Source organism: Vipera ursinii (genome assembly GCF_947247035.1).
Source record: "Vipera ursinii genome assembly, chromosome: 3".
In the NCBI taxonomy this organism is placed as follows: Eukaryota; Metazoa; Chordata; class Lepidosauria; order Squamata; family Viperidae; genus Vipera; species Vipera ursinii.
In genome coordinates this window covers 51,139,248-51,155,154 of record NC_139516.1, presented here as the reverse complement: position 1 = coordinate 51,155,154, position 15,907 = coordinate 51,139,248, and the positions used below count along the sequence as shown (strand labels likewise).

At 35.2% G+C, this 15,907-nt stretch overlaps 1 protein-coding gene across 2 annotated transcripts in view; it reads right to left on the bottom strand.

Moving 5' to 3' along the window:
* Positions 1 to 538: 538 nt before the first annotated feature.
* Positions 539 to 15,907, bottom strand: part of SRPK1 (SRSF protein kinase 1) — a gene marked incomplete at its 5' end in the record, with an annotated part of 30,707 nt that continues 15,338 nt past the window's right edge. For both annotated transcript variants that reach the window (XM_083358305.1, XM_083358306.1), the window contains 13 exons: positions 539 to 1,357; positions 2,944 to 3,036; positions 3,927 to 3,996; positions 4,472 to 4,579; positions 6,573 to 6,673; positions 7,296 to 7,703; positions 8,152 to 8,362; positions 9,504 to 9,529; positions 10,741 to 10,906; positions 12,677 to 12,783; positions 13,325 to 13,412; positions 13,954 to 14,041; positions 14,606 to 14,714. In XM_083358305.1, coding sequence (XP_083214431.1) covers positions 1,173 to 1,357; positions 2,944 to 3,036; positions 3,927 to 3,996; positions 4,472 to 4,579; positions 6,573 to 6,673; positions 7,296 to 7,703; positions 8,152 to 8,362; positions 9,504 to 9,529; positions 10,741 to 10,906; positions 12,677 to 12,783; positions 13,325 to 13,412; positions 13,954 to 14,041; positions 14,606 to 14,714 — 1,760 coding nt within the window. In that variant the 3' untranslated portion in view covers positions 539 to 1,172. The remainder of the gene's footprint in view (positions 1,358 to 2,943; positions 3,037 to 3,926; positions 3,997 to 4,471; positions 4,580 to 6,572; positions 6,674 to 7,295; positions 7,704 to 8,151; positions 8,363 to 9,503; positions 9,530 to 10,740; positions 10,907 to 12,676; positions 12,784 to 13,324; positions 13,413 to 13,953; positions 14,042 to 14,605; positions 14,715 to 15,907) is intronic.

Genomic DNA, 15,907 nt, shown 5'->3' with positions numbered 1-15,907 from the left:
ATTCCTACTTTTGAACTCCAGGTTGGGTTGCAGAAATACTTTATCGAGCTCAAGTTGGCAATGACATATTGCCCGAGGCTACATACTGGACAGACCTGGCATAGAATATGGGTACTCTTTGACTCCCCTCTGCAGCGAATAAATGCATAGAACATACTGCAGAAATGGTTACTTTTACCACATTCTTTCATTTTATTTCCCTTGTGAAACTTATTCAGGTTTATATTATGCCCCACCTTTGGAGAGCAAAGTTTATTGGACTCAGAACTAGCCTGAGCACCAAAGATCAAAAATGGCAGGTGTGCGTAAGTGTATCATATATATATATATATATATATATATATATATATATATATATATATATATATATATATATATATATATATATATATATATATATATATAGCCTGAGCACCAAAGAGATCAAAAAGTGTAATATATATATATATATATATATATATATATATATATATATATATATATATATATATATATATATATATATATATATATATATATATATATATATATATATATATAAAAACTTCAAAAGATTCAATGGCTAAAGTATGTCCAAACAAATAAGAAAAAAAAGTTATCCAAGCAGCAGAGCAGACACTTAAGGATTTAGTTGAATCTAGTGCTCCTCATGGAGCTACTACCCTTGGTGCCATCTGCTATTTTTCCTCTTACTGCAACAGCAACTGAATGTGCACTAAGAAATGACTCCCAGAGTCAGTGAGCTAAGGAGGGATTCACAAGCTCTTCACATCCCCCTTGGGATGACTGCAATATACTTAAGGGACTTTATCCCCGTGAAGATTTCCTTTTAGGTAAGGTATCTGTGTAAGGAAGAGACTATGCAATAATTTCACATTCCCACAAAAATTCTTTGGCAAACTCCAATCATTGCAAATCATACTGGATGTCCACTGGCTAGTAATAGTCCCCACCAAGTCAAATACACAATCTCACATGAACAGTTAGATTTATCTAAAAAGCCTTCAAGGAGAAGCTTCACTCTGAAAATCAACAAGGAAAAAGTTGACCTGGAAGAAGGAAAAGGGACAGCTGGGACATCTAGGTCTGTGTGTGCGTGTGTGTGTGTGTTTATATATATATATTTTATGCTGTAATCCAATTAAGAGGGCCACCATATCAGACTGGAGTGTTTAGGAGTTGAGCCAGGTATGCCTGAGACACTGTGCTGCAGTAGCTCTTTTTTCAGGATTCAGCTCCAGCATAGGTAATAAGAAGTCTGTGAATGCAGCTGCATCATCTTGGGACCATTCATATTTTTCCACCAATACTTCAAAGAGACCCCATGGCTTTAGTTTAGTAATGTGCTTCAGGTCCCCTGTGAATAATAACAGAAATATTAATATAATATGCGCAGGAAGGCCAACAGAATAGTTGACAGAACTGAGTTAAAAGAAAAGAAACACTTTTTTCTGTTCCAAAATTCCTAATTTCCATTATGCAGGCAGGGAGGGAGGCAGGCAGACAGCACTGCAGAGCAAAATATATTTTAGGCAGAATCTAGATTCCAAAGCATGGTTGAGAAATCAGGTATTCTAAGCTTTCTTCCTTATCTTCAAAGAGACCAAATAAGTATATTTATCACCCAAAATAAAAGGTAATTCTTTTCAGTATAGAAGAAACATGTGCAGAAACATAGGAAACTGGACGTTGTCATTGCATTAGTGATATTATACATTTTTTGGAACATTTAGTTTTCAGGTTCATTTGGAGTAATTGCTAGCTGAGTTAAGAACACTTCTCTCTTCATCTCAAAATTTCTTATTTCAATAATAAACTCTGGTAAAGTTTCTAGCAAGAAAAGGATATCAATCAAACTCTTTAAACAAAACCACATTGGTACGACCCTCTATTAGCAGCCCTATTTCCAGGGGGAAAAAATTCTGGTTTAATTCCTTCAGGTTGGAATAGGGCCATTGGTTCCATATACAGTTAGTCCTCGACTTAAGACAGTTTAGTGACCGTTTGAAGTTACAGTGGCACTGGAAAATAGTATTTTTCAGTGCCCGTTTCTCACATTTACTACCTGTATAAGAAGAGAGAAATAAAAGACCCTGTCAATTATAGGAAGTTTAGCTTGCTATCAATCCTGGGAAAACTGAGTAGCACAAATTACTTTTGTTGTTGTTGTTGTTTCTATTGGTTTTTCTTACTGTAATTATAATCTTTAATAAAATTTACTATTAAAAATATAGTAATTTAATGAAAAAAAATAATCTTTCATGAGGAATACCTTGTTTTAGCAAATGCTCAGGTTATTTCACACCTGGCAGAATAACTGATCAATGTTTTATAGTAGCATATCTGGGAGGAAAAATATTCCATTTCCTGAAAGGCAATTTGCTGCCTGTAGAGGCTTTAAGGATGCCTTTGATTTTATTATTTTAAGGTAAAGGTAAAGGTTCCCCCGCACATGCGTGCTAGTCGTTTCTGACTCTAGGGGCCGGTGCTCATCTCCGTTTCAAAGCCGAAGAGCCAGCGGTTGTCCGAGGACGACTCCGTGGTCATGTGGCCGGCATGACTAGACGCCAAAGGCGCACGGAACGCTGTTACCTTCCTATTTTTCTACTTGCATTTTTACGTGCTTTCAAACTGCTAGGTGGCAGTGTTATGCGGCACTCGGGATTCGACCCGCCAAACTGCCGACCTTCTGATCGACAAGCTCAGCGTCCTAACCCACTGAGCCACCGTGTCCCTTACTTTATTATTTTATTTTATACTATATTTGTTCTTTGCTATTTGGGGGCTCTTGCCATAAATAAAACTAGACAGACAGAAGCAGGCTAGACTCAATTTTTATTGTACTTTGAAGTACAATGTTCTTGAAATGTCTCAGAAATGCAGTACAAACGTTTTCAACTTTACAATAAAATCTTAAAATATTCAAATTATTTTCCCACTTGCCTTTTTTGGTGAAAAACTCCTTGGAATATTTTCCAGATACGATGAGCTTACGAGGTATTTTCCCCAGAAGTTCTATAATCAATGCAATATGATCTGTGCTTCCAGAGAGAAAATAAGGCAGAGGCCATAAGAATTAGAATGAACTCATATTGACTTTATTGTGAACCTTGGGACTGGATGCGTAGTTTTTGGCATGTACCAAAAAAGTCTACCTCCATTTTGCTGGGATTTCCTAATATGCAGAAATCTCATAAACATGGCTTTCCTGAGGCCTCAGAGATCAGAAAATATTGCTCTGGATTGCTTAACAGTTTGTGCTTTTTTAGTAGTTGTGAGTGATTCTAATAAGTAAGAGATAAATTATGATTCCCAGTTAAATATTTTTCTGCTAGAGTAGTTCAATGTACTTGTGTGGTATGATTTTGACCGACTGAATTTCTATTGCATGGCCTTCAAACGTAACAGCAAGAACTTTAAGGTAATCAGCAACATATAGTGATCAACTGAAATCCTGGGTCTGAACACATTTAATTGTGTCCTGAAATGTAGTGCAAGGCATTTTTGTAAAGTTAATGCCTATGAGGGAACCTCTGAGTTTGTCTCTTTGTGGCTCATGTCATTTTGCATGGTTCTTTTTATAATTTTATCCCACATTACTCTGCAATGTAAAACAAACTTCACAAAATACTTATTGAAATATATGTATGTGTTAAATTTGTGTCCTTAATTCAGACATAAATGCTGCTGAGATCATTACTGCAAAATCACAGAAATTGATTCTGCCATCCATGCTTCTAATTTATAGCCAAACTTATTTATTTGCCATTATTGCAAACTTTAATGTTCTCCAAGATACTATATATGAGAATCTAAGATTGATTTTCTTTAACCCCCCCCCCTCCCTCACACACACACATATTTCTCTGCTGATTTTCTTACTATCCAGATTCTGCTACCTAACACAATTCTGGCATAGTTCTCACCTTCATCCCGAGAGTAATCTTCACCAGAGTGAGGCTCAAACAAATAGTCACCTGTAGCCAGTTCAAAGGCCTGAAGATGAAAATGATAATTGTCAGAATTTATTTGGTAAATTATCAAACTGCTAAAGCATAATTCTAATTATTCCATAATGTGTAATGACTCTGTAATTTAGACATGTCCTAGACGTGCTTTGCAACATACGTCAGATTCTCACAAATTTGATTTAAGGCAGTGTCTCTTGCTTACTGTTTTGTAAGTAGGTAAATTAGTAACTGGATTTCAGACTTGTAAGTGGTTTTGAATATTAGATTTGAGTACTTGTAAGTTATAAAATTAAAATGAAAAAATCATTTTCATTAAATGAAGTGCTCTGTTAAAAAAGGAACAAATATTGGTTTTTCAGCACATCAGATTTCAGGGTGATATACAACATAAAATGAACCACCACCGACTGTAGAAATTAAGTTGGTTTTTTTGTGATAGGATCCTCCCAAATTGCAAATCAACATCATACAAGAAGTTTAGGTAGTATAACCAAGCTTACCATGCAGGCAGTGCTCCAAACATCAGCTGGAGTGCTATATCCTGCTCCAATCAGTACTTCCAAAGCTCTGTATTGCCTTGTCTGAATGTCCTCAGTAAAATGTTTATGCTGTAAAAGAAACGTGTTACAAGCAAAATAAATTTCTATGATTAGTAAAAAGTTTTTATCTAATTTCTAGTTTTTCAAAATTTAAGATGGAAGATGATCTGACTCACTTGTAATATAAATCCTCGAGGGAGGCTTAAGATTCTGATACACCTCTGGGAGAATTCTCTATATTTGTACATTTTTAACAAAACCGAGTCCCACAAAGTTCACTAGTGGCATCAATTAAAGTCCAGGGGATCCATAGCATTATTAGCAATGTAGCCATGGAAGGAGATGGTAAATAATTACCTGTTTTTTATTCTGTTTTCTCTCATACATGTATTTCATTCTATCTTAGTTTCCATTAAGATGCTGTTTTAAACATTTGCCCCATACTGTTCTGTCCTTCTCTTTTAAAATAAATTGCAACTACTTAACGTTACATTTTCAAAAGCAGAAGAATTATTTTTTTAAAAAAAGAAAGCCACACACTAGGGACAGCAAGCAAGCAGTGTCCTCTTCCATCATTTTTCAAGAACTTAGAAGCAGAGCTGGAGATGCTCAAGGCAGGCCATCCCGCTGCTATATCCTAAACTAGTACTTCTGCTAAAAGAAATATGTGCCTATTGCTTTCTGGCATCTTGAAATCCTTTTGTGCGCAATGAATCTGAGTAACCAGCCCTAGAATCTGAATCTGCAGAATAAAAAAAAGTTAGAAAAGCAACACAAACAATGGGATCGAAATTTCCCACCTCCATTCTATAAAAAATATAGCCTTCTCAAAGAAAGATTAGTGGAACTTCTAAGACTAAATCAGATTATTTTCAAAATTAATTCAATGCAGAAAATGTGCTGAGCTGAGCATAAACCATGAATCTTGGGATGCATGGTCTGTTAATCAACAGTTAAAAGCAGCTTTCCCATGTACCTTGAAGAGGTTGGGCTGCATGGATCAAGATCATGGAAACTGTGGGGCAAGCTGTCTTACATAAATGTTCATACTTTTAATCATTAGTTCTTTTTACATATTTTACGTATGTAATATTGCATATTATAGATGCTATAATATTACATATGTTTCCCTAAATTAAACTGATTGGATATAATGTTTTTGTATGTTTTACATACAAAGTATATTGAAAAACAAAAATAATAGAATCAACTCCAATTTGCCTTTTATTCTAACAGCATACGTCATGCAAACATTTAATATATTAATTAACTGGCTTAAAAAAATCTTAGGATGCTTTCATATGAATGGCTTTCAGCATTATCAGTGAAAGGGATAGTGGAACATATTCCATCTTTTCTTCTTTAATCTGTATAGGAAAAATTGAATAGTTTCACATAGATAATAAGCAGAATACTGCCTCATACAAGTTCAGAAATGAGCCAGGGTACCTGTACAACAATAACCTTCAGAAAAGTCATATACCTTTATTTATTTTCAGTTCTGAGTAGAAAGTTAATGTTCTCTGATCTAAATATAGTACAGCTCAAAATAAAAAGGGGGAAAAACGATATTGCCATTCCATCTATGCTATCCATGGAATTAAGAGCTTCTACAAGAGAATACACAACCAGAGTAATATATCACATTGTTTTAATCTAACAAACTAATACCTCTTTGCTTTATAGCAGCCACAATAAGCTGGTTGCTAGCAGAGATTTATTTATTTTATTTTATTTTATTAAATTTATATATGAGATAAGATACCTTTTCCAAATTGAGGGCATGGATTCTGGAATTCTCATTTCTGATGTTGGATTGGAAATTGGAGTCACTTTAAAGTACAAATTTAGGGTGAAATTCTGACAGCGTACTTACAGCACACCCAATAAAATCAAGTCTTTTGAAAATTTGTATGACAAAGAACTGATCTTCTCAAGGGAACACAGTACAATTTAAGAGCTATGAACAAATTAAGTTTGCATTTGTAGAAGTCTGTTAATATATTTTAAATGATAACTAGGTTTATGTTGGCATTCAGTAGGGAAAGAATAATAAACTTACCACCCAGCAAGCATTTCCTAGATCTGCTATCTTCACTTTGAGTTTGTCTGCATTCCCAGGCTCAAGCGGATTAAAGAGGAAATTTCCAGCAGCAGCTTTTTCTAGACTCAGCATAAACATTAGTTAGCTCAACCGTCTGTTATCTATCTATCTATCATCTATCTATCTATCTATCTATCTATCTATCTATCTATCTATCTATCTATCCATCCATCCATCCATCCATCCATCCATCCATCCATCCATCCATCCATCCATCACTCTGGGCAGCTTACAATAAAAAATGTAATTTGAAGATACTTTTTGTCAAAAAAAACACCTTTGAACATCTTTCGTAAAATTCATACCAATGAAGTGGTTTAGAAATTACAATAAACAATGGTTTAACTATAAATCATAGTGGGAATTAAGCTTGCTATCTCCTTAAGCCAAAGAAATAAACTTAAATATGATTTATTCAAAACATGTCAAACTCAAAATTATGGATTATAAATGGCCTAATTTTAAAAATATTAACATACTGTACAAGATCCTTGTAAGATTAGACTCATATATGGATAGTGCTTAGAAAAAAAGCTATATAACCAAAAAATATTAGGGGTTTTAAGATTAAATTTATATGCCACCCATCTTACTTTGAGTAGCTTATTGTTACATATTTTTTAAAAAAGAATATTCTTCTCAAAAACAAACTATTTATGACAAAGAATCAATGTGCTGTACCTTTACTGTTTTCAGAAGACCCATTATTTTCATTCTCATCTTCTGAAGGAATTTCTGACCGGATGCTTTCTTGTAATTGGCTGATTTGCTGTTCATTTAAATACTGCTCCTCACATGTGGATTCCTGACAAACCATTGAACCCAGAACGTCTGAAATTAAGGGCACAGGAAGCTGTGATATTGCTTCCTGTATTAGGTTCTCTGAACCACCATTGGTTTGGCTATAAGCACTGCTCTGTTCTTCCTGGTCTTGAGAAGGGTCAGTGAAATCATTGGCATTATGAACGTCCTCCTCGAGTTTCACAGCTACTTGACTGATAGATTTTGAGAAGGCAGAAATTTGCACCAATCCATTGCAATTGATTTCTGTTACACATTTTTCAATTCCCTCCATTAAGCTACTTTGCTCTGAAAAAAGAGAAAAAGCAGAAACTATGGGTCAAGGGAAGAACAGACACAAAACGAAAGACAATGAATCCTGATAAGGGGCAACTGGAAATACAGGCCAGTCAACCATTTTTTAAAAAATTATTATCACTGCTGCTGGTGTCCCATGTTTTTTCTAAGATGGTATAAATATACTCTCATCATTTCTCTCCATCACCATCCTCTGAGATAGTTTGGGCCCAGAGATAATGATGGTCTGAACATTATTTAGGTTTAAACATTTATTACACGTTAGGAAAGTTTAATTTAGCCAATTAAAATTTATCAGTCTAAATCTCTTGAAACTTTGATCAATTCAAATCTTTATTTTTAATACCCGCTCAACTTCAAAGAATGCATGATTACATCAAAGAATGCATGATTAGAGTAATAAGTTGATCCCAAACATTTTTTTTCTAGAGATCAATACCTGTTTTTGCTGGCAGCTCCTCATCTGGGGAGCTCTCTTTTAAAATTAGCTCAACTGGTCTCTCCACTTCTTGTTCTTCAGACTCAGTTTGCAGAGGATTTGATTCCTTCTCCATCTCTTCGATTTCTTGTATTCGTTTCTCCAACAGTTCTGCTTGTCGTTTCTGCTTTTTTTTCAATTTCTTTTTCTTATTTTTGGACATTTTGTCAGCCTAAGAGATAAATGCAAATCAGCTAACTTTTACATGTCTACTGTTTATTGCAATAATAATTTAGTAGGCATTTTTTCCAAAGTCGTATAAATAATAAAAGGGGAATTCCTTAGCAATCCCTAAAGAGAGATACTACGTACACAGAAAACTTGTAATGGCTAGTAAGAAATATCACTGGGTTCAAAAGAACATACTTCCATCTAAGCAGCCATCATATGGATTGTAAAGTTCAGCTTTAATTCAGTCTCTCTCCTGTTCTCATGATTTCATTGGCTATTAAGTATACTATAGCAAAGATGCTACATGGAAACTCTCTGTGGTGACAGCTGATTTACCTATAGATTTTTTTGGCTTTGCAGACTGGCAGGGGGAAGGGATGGTTCCACGTGAGTGGTAGGCATGCACATCCAACACTCATGCAAATGAGTGTGCATGCATGAGCTCACCCACTTCTTGCATGAGTGAAGATACAGGCACATGCACTCAACTGCCCTCTCTGCAGCCAGGTTCTGAAAGGCTCAAGGCCCAGTAATGGGCCACGGCGTAAGGGGTTGGGGACCCCTGGTTTAATGCCATCGTTTCAAGTGTTTACACTTTTCACTAAAAATTGAAAATTACAAAACTGTTAAACTGTATCATTATTTCTTTGTTTGTGGAATGCCAATTCTCCCTAACACTTTACTGTTGTCTATATGTCACTGATTACATAAAGAACCACTATATGCTCTTTAAGTATATATGTTGTAGGGCTGCGCAAATTTTTGAAGGAATATTTCATTTCCATGAGGATTTAAGTGAAATGCTCTTAAAGAAGCAACGTGGCCTTGTTGCTTTAAAGAGCAAAGTTGTTTTATTTCTTGACAACATACAGTATCGCTGACATTGTCCAGCACAATCTCATCAAAGTTGGGACAGAAGCTTCTTCTGGCTTTAATAAGTGACACCACAAAAAGAGCTTTGTGACAAGAAAAAGTGTTTCATTAAAATGAACTCCATTACCTCTTTGCTTTCAGAAAGAGGCATGGCCCAAATCTCTTAACACTTAAAATCTAAAGTCCCAGACACAGCTAATGACAACAAGATTCTCTCCCACCATGTAATGCATCATCTAAATATAAAAAGTGGAAATAATCAAACTTACTGGCTTGGGCTGTGGTGCAGTACTCACTGTGAAATAAAGCAAAAGCATCATTAGCATGTTTCCATTCTAGGAGCCAATGACACTGTACAAGTTATACAATACACAAATCTTTATTAAACAGAATATTATTTCTATTAAGATGATATTCACATTAAAATGTAACCCATCAGGAATGGTTTATCACATTGTAAGCCTCACAGAGTCAAACATTCACATCTGCCTATCCCCAGTCCTTGGGAAGGACTCGATAGGTGAATAAAAATGCCAGATTCAGTCTGAACATCTGGCTGATTGTGTGACAAACAATAATGATGATTCACCTCTAAAACATTAATGTTCTTTGAGAGAAAATTTTCAGAAATTTTGTTGCAATGAAATTTCCCCCAATTTTTCCACAGAAAAACATATTTGGGGAGGATGCTGAAATATTCTATATGTCATTTTTTAACGTCACAGACTCTATTGATTGATCTCAAAATAGATAAGCAGAGCCAGATCAGCACTTGAATAGGAAGCTCATCAAATAAAGCTCCCTAACCAACTAGAACAACAACATGCCTATCCTGGTGGACCTGATGGCGAGAAGTGGCCCTCAGATAACTTGGTTAAATGTCATATGCTAGATATGGCATTTAACCAAGTTATCTGAGCTAGTCCTTAATTTGATATTCTTCAAGGGCAGGCAAATATAAAGTATATTGGGATATTCTTCAAGGGCAGGCAAATATAAAGTATATTACAGCAATCCATTTGGGAGGTGATCAGGACATGAGTAACTGAGAGAAAAGTGGTTAAAAAAAGTCATAAATATAGTTTTGAAAAGAAGGCTCCACATTAGGGTCATACATCAAAGACTACCTATAGAGCCATTTTAAAAAAAAAGATTTAAATGAAATCAGAGTCATATTTGCATTTACCTACCTAAAATTATTAATAGTTTAAATATCTAAGTCTTTTACGTTTACAGCAATTTATATTTTCTTCCCAAGCTTTTTTTTATAAAACACATTCATTTTATAAACAAACTGAAATATTCCATATTATTTATTTCAAGAATTTATCTCTCCTTCTTCAGTTTGGGTTATTAACAGAACAAATTAGATCACCAGAAAGAAATTAACACCTGCCCTCCATCCAAGCCAAAAAAAGAATTAAGAAGATTAATGAGGGTCAGAATAGTTGAAGTTGTCATGAGAATGAACCAAATTTGAAGTGACAACAATCAGGAAGCACAAACCTGCAGAGCCAGAAGGTGGGGGGGCTCCAGATCTTTGCCACTCAGTAGCTTCTGCAGCTAGCTTACGGATGTATTGGTCATTAACACACAGCAAAATGTTTTCTGGTTTAATATCAGTATGGATAATCCGACATTTAGAATGCAAATAATCCAGCCCTTGCAAGACCTGCAAAACACAAAAGATAAAAGAAATCAAGTACTCAGGTTGCATACAACATAGAACATTTAGTGGAATACTGAAGAGACAAAATTTAATAAAGATAAAAGTAATCTTTGAATCAAGCTTAATTTCTAGTGATTTCATGTACATATCTATTCAATCTGGGAGCAACAGTGCAGAAATAATTTCCTCTTTGCCTTCCTTTGAGATAATTTTAAACACATCTGTTGAAAAAGTACATGCTTAAGGTATCTGACCTCCTTTTTGCAGCATTTTCTCAATACTATTTGCTTTTTACTTCCTATTAACTTCCTATTAACTCACACGATTTCTCCTCACAGAAGAGATGGCATGCTAACATACAGCTCAGATCTCAATGTTGCATGTCAGAATAGTGATCTGTGGTCTCTCCTAGTGAGATATTCCATTTCTGCCTGATTTTTCTACAGAAAGCTATTTATCTATGGTCCTGCAGCCCTGCTTTGCAAAAAAGGACCAACAATTTCACCATGAGATAAAATTATAGCTCAGAAGTACCTTATGACACTTTGATTGGGTCACATTAAGTTTCCTGTCCACTTTACTTCTATAACATTTTTACTGCACTTTATATGTAGCTAAGAAGTCCAAATGCAGCTTACAAAGAATGTAGAAATTAATTTATTTAACAAAATGCACATGGCTGGCCAACTCACTCTCAGTGACTCTGGGCACCTTTCAAAGATAAAAGAAGAAAAACCTAACAATCCAAATAACTATTACCAACCCTCCCCCCAAAACAGGGATAAGAACATACTCTAAGGAGATGATCAGTCTTACAAAGCCTCCAGAGGCTTTCCATAATAGCCACGTTAGAGCAGCTTTTCTAGTGCCAACAGGGTTAATGATGACCTCAGGTAGAACCTTGTTCCAAAGGTGAAAGGTAGAGATGGAGGAGACACAATCCTGTTGTCCCTAATAACAACAATCCATCAGAAATGGAATCTGAATGGTGCCCTCCTTACTAGATCTTATCGGATGGGACAGTATCTTTAAAAGAAAACAGTCCTGCAGGTATTCAGATCCAAAGCAAGCACCAGCACCCTAAATTGTGTATTTAGAAGCCAAATGCCAACCAGTGCAGCTTTAGCAGTAGTGACTATTTAAGTAAATTGATAAGTAGCCTTAACTACTCCAGTCACTGTTTCAGGGACCTACTGTATCTTCTTGATGGTCTTCAGGTCAAATCCATCTAGAGTGAATAGCAACAGCCCAACTGAAAGGAGATCAAAGTAGGATTATGGCCTCTGGATACAGAAATGGCCATAATTTCTATACACAAGAAGGCATTGTGCAAAGACTCTCCTAGCCAAAATTGCCACCTGCTTCTTGAGAAGTTCTAAGTCAAGAGGATTCTCAGATTACAAACCAGTTCAGTCAGGGAGAATGAGCCCCATCCAGAGGTACTAACAGTTATTAAAGGGCAATAATAAAATTATTGTGCTATTTACTGATTCAAAAAAATTACTGATTATTATGTACAAGCAGACTAATATGTCTTGGGGTTACAATAACAATCAAGAATGTCTGGGTTGCCATCACTAAGTGATGACGTCATGCTTTACAACCATATTAATTAGCAATGGCAATGCCAATCCCAAATGCCATTGTAACTAAAGGACTATCTCACACATTCAACAGCATGTTTTGCTAATAAACCCTGAAGACGAAAGTATTTTTAACAAATTTTAAAAGCAAAATTAGAACTGAAATGCATGGAAGAGATATGGAACTTGCCTGATGGATGATTTGTTTTACACAAAGTTGTGGAAGCCCCTGATAATTTGATTTGATGATCCATTTCAGAAGATGATGCCCTAAAACTTCAAATACCATACAAATATCTGAGCTGAGTCAAGGGTGAATTTCTAGACTATTCCAATAATGAAATTTCTCTTGAAATGTTGCATTAGTATTCGTTTTGTATGCATTAACTTTTATAGAGCATCTGTATTAGTATTGTGACTGAATATCAAGAAACATGGGCGATGGCACAATATGAAGACTTATAGACCATTTCATATTTGAATGCAGAGATTATACAGCAGATCAGAACCACATGGGATGAAATTATTATTTTTTAAGCTTTTAGTACCAAAATAAACCTCTTTCCCCTATGATCTTAAAGGAATTTGACTCCCCCCCGTTTAAAAAGCTATACATCTTTTTTTTAAAAAAAATACCCTAACAACTATAGTTGGCATAGTTGGATAAGCTTGGGATGTAAGTACTAATAATTCTGCTATTATACCTCACAGCAAAGTCAAAAACCCGTAAGTTGCAATAGCTGAACAATGGACAGAAATTAGTGTTACGGTACATTAAATGCTATGTAAATTTGTCATTTGAACCAATGCTTTGTGATTTATTCTATTCAAAGGATACGGGAACCATTAATTCCTGAGATTTTGAAGTCATCTAAAAGCTGAACTACTCTGTCTCGATTTGGATCATCTGGGTCAGTGTTCCGGACCTGTATAAAGGAGAGAAAAATATATATCAAATGACAGAACAAAATGAGCACAGGAAGATCCCTCCAAACCTTCTAAGAATTTTTCCAGATCCTCTTATTGCTTTTTTAAGTTAATACCCAAATGAATCATCATTTCTGACTGTCTTTAGATAGCCACATTCTCATATTAACACCTCTTTTCCTTAACATGCCAGTTTTTTAAAAAGCATATTTCCAAATTATCTACTTAGACAATAATTCATATTCCATCCAGTGAAATTTCATTTCCTATTTTCAATCCCTTCATAAAATTCTCCTGAAAGCATACTATTAGAAATGTTAATGACATCTGCAGATGATGACGTGAACAGTATATTCCCCACTCTCAACTAAAGCCTATAACTAAATCCAACCAAATTTTAAGCACATAAAAACTGAAATTTCTCTTATTATCTACGTATGAAAGGAAACAGGACATGCAAGGTTAGCCAGCTGTGACAAACAGCGCTTTTCACAATATAGTTTGAAGCTATATTGTAATAATTTACTTCTATATACTCACAGATTTCAGGAGTTTAATTTCATCCAAAGCTGTTTCTGTGTAATGCTCAGCACTCTTTACAACTTTCATTGCCACAAATCTCTTCCCCCTAATGGACACAAAGTTTAATTTCAAATTATTCTTAGGAACCACATAATGCTGACAGATAAAAATATAGTTTAGAACTATCTCCTGTGGGTAGTGAGTGTGTGGAGAGTGGTTGGAAAGAGGTAATTCTAGATCAGCGGCCCCCAACCTTTTGGGCACCAGGGACCAATTCTGTGGAGAGAGGTTTTTCCACAGACCAGAGGGGTCATGGTTTTGTGAGCTACCAGCATCTCGCAGATGGGGCTTCACTTGTTTGTGTGGCCTGGTTTCTGGCATGCCATGAACCGGTGCCAGGCCACAGACTGGAGGTTGGGGACCCCTGCTCTAGATCATTCTTGAGCAAAGTATCATCCCCAAGGCTTATGAAACGCAACCATGAACAAATGATACAAAGGGATGAATCCTGACAAAATACATTTGAACATTATATCCGTATCACTGTGTTTATAAAACACAATAGGAATGTTCTGGATTTCAAAATAATAGGAAAAGAAAAAAAAAGTGATTTATCTATAATATTGTTGAACAATTAACAGAAACTCCAACTAAAAGAACAAAGACTTACTGAATGTCCCACGATAACCACACTGTAGAAAAGTGTCCCCATCCCAGTTTTCGGATTACGTGGTATCTTCCATTGAACAGATCTCCTATTTTTACTAGATGATAGCCACCTACAAAATGTATAATGAATTATTAAATCAATACTGTTAAATTGAGGACATGCTGTAACTTCAACAGAAAAAGTTAAATTTATTTGCATAACTTTATATAGACTCAAATGCAGAAAACTCAGTTTTACAGTATAAAAACCAATAAATCAAGCTAAATTAATACAATACTGCATTTTAATAAATCATCATGTATACCTGAAAGCTCTCTTGGGTATGATGAAGTGGGTAGCAGGCCTGGCCTTTAGTGCTATAGCAATTTTGCATTCACTGGTGAGTGACTGAGATTGGGAAGAGGAGATGGGCAGGTAGGGGCAGTCGCAGTGCCCATGCAGTCAATCATAAGGGGAGGCGGATTGCTAAGCACCCAAATTTTCACACATGAATGCAGGGGAACTGCAATGGCCTTAACTTCAAGTACCGGTCATAAGTCCCTTTGTTTAGCACCATCGTAATTTTGAACGGTTGCTGACCAAATGAATGTTAAATGAGGGCTGCCTTTATTTTGTTAAGAGAGATGCTAAAATACTGGATTTATGTAAGCAGAATTATCATTGACAGGTATTGCATAATTGGTAGATTTTAGAAATTCTTTTTCGTTAAAGAGTAAGAAATGCATTTCAGTGGAAGAAATTATTAATCTTTGCTATATCATATAAATGCTTTTTTGCATTAGTAGAATTAAATATATTTACATAGTAATTTGAACACAAAGAATTCTACCATTTTTATAATATCTAACACTTTTTCTAACTGTAGACCATTTTTCTATGTGGTGACTGAGATTCTCATGAATACCTCTGCCTTTCCCAGTAACTAGAAGGCAAATCAGGAAACACTAGGCATTTAGGCATTACATGAATTTACTTCCATCAAACATTTAAAGGCTATTAGCTTTTCTTTCATTTTCTGGGCTACTGAACCATTTCTTTAATTGTGTTTTACTTCTAAAATGTTTGTGTTTATTAAACTATTTTTAAACTATCTTTTCCTTTTCTAGTACCTTATAATAATAGTTGTAATGAAAGCTTTATGACATGGTTCTGAAACTTTGTAGTACTATTATTTCCTATTCCTTCTAGTATTAATGTTTATAACACTCTCCCTTCTATGAATAAAAGTAATTATTTCATTGGTATATCTTCGGACAGTAACTGAATTTTAAGTGTGCAAGAAGCTAGAGTCCTTTTTGCTTG